Source organism: Lolium rigidum, chromosome 3 (genome assembly GCF_022539505.1).
Source record: "Lolium rigidum isolate FL_2022 chromosome 3, APGP_CSIRO_Lrig_0.1, whole genome shotgun sequence".
Taxonomy (NCBI): Eukaryota; Viridiplantae; Streptophyta; class Magnoliopsida; order Poales; family Poaceae; genus Lolium; species Lolium rigidum.
In genome coordinates, this window is record NC_061510.1 from 36,471,591 (window position 1) to 36,476,927 (window position 5,337).

At 48.7% G+C, this 5,337-nt stretch overlaps 1 protein-coding gene across 1 annotated transcript; it reads right to left on the reverse strand.

Moving 5' to 3' along the window:
- Window positions 1–3,759: 3,759 nt before the first annotated feature.
- Window positions 3,760–4,568, reverse strand: LOC124694672. The gene is made up of 2 exons (XM_047227629.1): window positions 4,146–4,568; window positions 3,760–3,906 (listed from the first exon to the last, which is right to left on the reverse strand). Exons 1-2 carry the CDS (start codon window positions 4,566–4,568, stop codon window positions 3,760–3,762), a joined length of 570 nt encoding a protein of 189 aa, XP_047083585.1.
- Between the last annotated feature and the right edge of the window lie 769 nt (window positions 4,569–5,337).

The window sequence follows — 5,337 nt, forward strand, 5'->3', positions numbered from 1 at the left end:
TTATAATCACCTATATCAAACATGGATTCTTTTATTTCCTCAGCCGTGTAGGGTTTTAGCAGAGCCTCATTCATTTCTGTAGTAACTCTCGGCCTAACTCTCTGTAACAGATCTTCATCTGTATGCTGCACCTCTGAACTGAACAAAGAGGCAAAGTAATTTCTGATAAAAGGTTTAAGGTCCTCACTTCCTTCTAGTACTGTTCCATTCTCATTTTTCAAACTGAGAATACTATTCCTCTTCCGTCTTGCTTTCGCAAAGTTATGAAAAAACGTGGTATTTTGATCCCCATGCAATAACCAATCTGCACGGCTACGTTGCATGTACTGGACTTCCTCTTGTTCAAGTGCAACCTCAATTTTCCTTGTCACCTCTTTCTGTAACCGGGCTGTCTCATCATTCATCGGCCCACCCAGCAGTTTATCTAGTTCCCTTGTCAACTCCTTAACCTTTTTTCTTGGAACTTTAAGAACTGATCGATCCCATTCATGTAAGTCTGGATGTACTGCGGCCAATTTGTCTAACAGTGGTGCACTTGGTGATACATGCGCCCAAGCTGTTTCGAAGATCTCCCCCACCTTCTCCTCCTTCAACCATTTCCCTTCAAATCGTCGGCGGTTGCGAGTAGTATTTATAACGGCTGCGTAGGTCTCTGTATCCACTAAAATGGGTCTATGGTCTGACCCAGTAGATATCAGGTTATGAACTCCTGTTGATGGGAATAAAGCTGACCAATTAGCATCTCCCACTGCCCTGTCTAATCTTTCACGAATATTACCCCTCTTCCAGGTAAAGATGTTACCAATGTAACCAAGGTCCTCCAAACCGCAATCTGTCAAACAGTCACGAAATGCTTGCATATATGACAATGGTCTTGGAGCCCCTCCTTCTTTCTCACTTTCGGATAAAATTTCATTCATATCACCCAACACCATCCAAGGCAAATTCACTTGTTGGTGTAGCTCTCGGAGATAACGCCATGTGCGATGTTTATGTCGCCAGACCGATTCTCCGTATAACCCCGTCAATCTCCAGTCCTTGTCCGGGGTATCACCAGATACTAGCACATCAATATAATTGTTATGCTCGTATTTCAACTGAACATTCACATGTTGATCCCACAACATCATCAAGCCTCCAGCTCTACCATTACTCGGCACCACCCATGCATGTGCAAAGCCGAGTTTCAACCGCAATTTGTCACCACCTTCTCTGTCAAGATGAGTCTCAGACAGAAAAAGTATATCTGGCCTATGCTGCCTCCGGATATCCAGAAGCGATCTGCTTGCCGAGGAGTTGCCAGCTCCACGGCAATTATAGCCACAGATTTTCATTGCTCCTGGCGGCACTCCTCACTGGAGCCCGCCAATCCTACTGCTGGATCACCAGCTTTGTGCCTCTTCGGCAGTTGAACTTTCTGTGGGGTTGTGTCCCCCACAGTCTTCCCTTCCAATCCTTCCACAATAGTAGCAACATGGGATGCTGGCATGATTGCCAATGTATTATCATTCAGTTGTCCATCCCTAGTTCCCATGTTTCTCTTCTTCAGCCACCCTACATCTGTTGTTGGGTTATCATTAATTCCAGAGCTCTCTGCCTCCATCCCATCATATTTCAGAAGATGGCACTTGATAACCCTGGGCACCGGAACATCCCTGTTTCATCGTTTTGGTTTAAGGATCGAACTGATTGGCAGTACCGACCTTTATTGGTTCGCCAAAACAGCATATAGTACTGTACTAGAGACGCTTTTCACCTGCAACTGCATTTCCCCCCTCCCCCGCTCTCGGTCAACTACAATCCCTGATCTCCTCCTTATCCAAACCGGGCCCCTCCTTACTCCTCTCCGTCGGAATAGCCGGCCAGAGATGGAGAGGAGAAGGCGCCGGAGTAGATCTTAGGTGTAGGAGTAGGTTTTTCGGCTTCTTGCCGGGTTTTTGGAGTTTGGCATCTGGATCTCCGGCCAGGATCTGGTGCCTCTGGTGGTGGCTTGGCGGCGGCGAGCTCCAATTGTGGGAGCAACCACGGCGGGCCTTATGCTCCAGAATCTCCTTCAATAAAGGGCCCAGTAGATGCTTTCTTCTTTGTAGGTGTGCGGTGACTACTCTGCTCCTCCTGGCTGGTCGTGGAGGCCGGGGGAGAAGCACGGTGGTGCTCAAGATCTCAGCAAGGTTTGTTCCCTGGCCGGCCATGGTGGTGAGGGGGAACTGCCTTGTCTTCCCCTGCAAAGTTTGGAGCTAGTAGGGCTAGCTGGTGCTATCTGCTGAAGGGCAGCATAGCCATGTCTCTTTCTCTGTCCGGCCATGGTGGCGAGGGGAGAAGAGGGGGCGATGTGGTGTTTTCGACTAGGCGGCGCCAACTCTATCTTTGGTGGTTCTTCGTCAAGCGCAACTACGCAGCCGACACCATGGCCGCTGCGATCTACAGCCGACAAGGCGGCTGTTTCTCATCCTCCGTGACGGAGGCCTCTCCCTGTCCCTGTTGGAGCTCGACGCCTCCTCGTTGCCAAGTGATTCGTTCCCGGCGGCTTGGAGGTAGCCAGCAGGGGTGGGTTCTCGCCGGAAGGAAGAGTTCGAGCGGCTTCTCTCCATTCCTTGGCGGCGACGCTTCGAGGATGCCGGCGAGCGGTGACGGTGAAGCTCCAGGACCTGATTGCTTTTCAACTTTTGTTCTGGGGTGTGTTTTGTAAATTTGCAGGCCTTATCCTCAAATACTAGGTTCTTTAGGGCGAGTGTTGTAAAGGGTCTGTCTGCAATTTGTACCCGTCACGTGTCACTTTAATGGAATACCACCTTCTATTTCAAAAAAAAAATAGTACCGTACTATATTATATGCCGAAAATCAAACAAAATGTTGAGACGACTATACAGAGACCACGAGGAACAAATTGTACAGTAACTGCCTCGGGGCGGGGAGGTCTAGAGTGTTGGACTACTGGCATGCTATCGCAAAAACTCCCACTTCCTCTCCCAAAGGTTTACGAACTGCAATCTTGCTTATCAGTTGGGAGATTTGGAAAGAGAGGAATGAGCGGGTCTTCAACAACAAATCTTCCTTGCCCTTGGTTGTCATGCAAAAGATCAAGGATGAAGGGAAGGACTGGGTCCTTGCCGGCGCTAAGAATCTGGCGGAGCTTATAGGCTGATCGTGCTTGTACCTTTAGGGGGCGGGTTCTTCTTTTCCCGCCTTCCCTCTTTTTCTTTTGGCTCTGCCACCCCCTGTTTGCTTCTCCTATATTAATATAAGGTAAAGGCTTTTTTGCCCGTTTCAAAAAAAAAAGCTTTGTATGACAAAGACGAGACTCGCAACTCTGAAAAAACACAGTAATTACTTCCATGGACCTCAGGGCCAACCCTTGCAATCTTATACTCCCCTCCCCGCAAAGAATGTTTAAGATTTATCTAAATTTAAATATATCTAGACACTACTTAGTGTATAGATATATCTAAATTTTGATAAAATGGGGATATTTTTTGTGGGACGGAGGAGTACTAGTAGCAAGTATAATATGTACATCTCTGCTACAAAGAGGATCACTTATGAGTTATGTTCTGATCGTGTCGAGTTCTGAAGAATTAGCGGCATCTATCCTTCACTTATTGGTCGGTAGCTGCTACTCACACGCAATTGCAAATGAGCATAGGATCTACTGATAGAATCTACGAAAGCACAACAAAGGAAAAGGAGTTTCCGTGGCAGGAACTGCACCCAGGAGCTAATATTTTTTCGAAACGGGCACCCAGGAGCTAATAGCTGAACCTAGAGCTCGTCTTCAGACTTATTCATCTTCTCTTTCCGCAGCATCTCGATAACTTGGTCGAGGGGCGGGTCTCCAGGTCGCCGGAAAATTTGATCCCCAATCTTGAACTCGTAAGCCTCTGGCTGCCCCAAGATGAACTCTTTTAGCTACACACGATAAGGGAAATCATCATCATGAAGAGAAAAAAACGCAGGGAAGATGTATCTTGCACGGGAGCTCTGAATATACTCTGCAACACCGCAATTGATAAAGAAATTCAATGCCTAGTACAAACAGAACACATTTTTTTTATCTGATTAACAATGTACGTACTACTCAAGATCTGTGAAAACTGTGAAGTGTCTAAGCCTGGCGCGTAACAGAAAACCAAGAACAAAGTAGCTACCTCGAGTAAGTCTCGGCCTCTTTCCATGGTGAACATGAGCGTCCCGAAATCGACGGCCACGAACTTGGCGGCCACCGATCCGGTCCGCAGCACTTTGCTCCACCGCGTGGCGATCCCCATCACGTCCTCCTGGGACCGGCGGACGCCGAGGCGGAGCTTGACGAAGCCGAGCGAGGGCCCGGCCTGGCCGCCGCGGAGGAGCTCGGCCCGGAGCGCGGCGGGATTCATCCGCGACAGGTCGGGCGGCGGCCGATCAGGGAGTTTCGCGGGGGCGCCCCAGTGCCGCCAGTCCTCGTCCTCCTCCTCGTCCACCACGTCGCGAAGGTCGTCCGGGATCGCGTGCCGCTTCGCACCCGCCGCCGACGAGATGGGGCCGGCCAGGACGAGGAAGAGGACGGCCAGTGCGCGCGGTGGCCACGCCATTCTCGCCGCCGGCTCGAGTGATGACACCTGCCTGTGACTGTGATCTGATGCGGTTTCAGCCAGTCTCGTGACGACCGGCGTGGGCAACCAACCGAACCATGATACTCGCGACACGTATAGTACGGTATGTAGGAAACTAGGAACCCTCGCTTGATGAAGTTGTGTACTTGTGTTCTATCAAGAGTAGTTTTTTTTTGAACTCGTGGTGCAATGATCTAATTCACTGCTAGAAATATGTTTTAGCCCTTGTTTAAAATGCTATTTCGTCGAACACCTTATATGCAGTGCTGATCGCTTTGGTAAGCTCACTACAAAGGTGACGTGGTAATGCGGGAAAGGCTTATAACCAAACGGAACCCCCGATAACGCAAAAAAAAAGCACAACCAAACGACGGGGCCTAGGCTACTGCTACAAAGCTCAAAACGACTTGTTGGCAACGAACTAATTGCACAACGTGACTTTTAGGTTGTGTCCATGTTTCTACGATGCCATGTTCTCCAGATGCATGGAAAATCTACGAGCAACAAAACCCGCCCTTGGTGTGCCCATGTTTTTGGCAACTCGTACATATACTTTTACTGATTTATTTTAGGAAAAGATACTTTTACTTACTGATAGGTTGTGTCACCTTTTACCCCTTTCAGATATGAACTTTTATTATGTGTATAGAATGTAAATTCATCAGATGAAGCTTTAACCCACTCTTTTTTGAGGTGTTAGAGCATCTTCACCGGCAGCCCCAAATAGGCGCCGGCAAGAGCGCCGACA

Bases quoted from the DNA above. Each gene is read 5' to 3' on its own strand.
- LOC124694672 (XM_047227629.1), bottom strand. From the start codon at position 4,568: ATGGCGTGGCCACCGCGCGCACTGGCCGTCCTCTTCCTCGTCCTGGCC. The intron at 3,907-4,145 runs GTAGCTACTTTG...TATCGTGTGTAG, and splicing joins GAGGCCGAGACTTACTCGAG to CTAAAAGAGTTCATCTTGGG.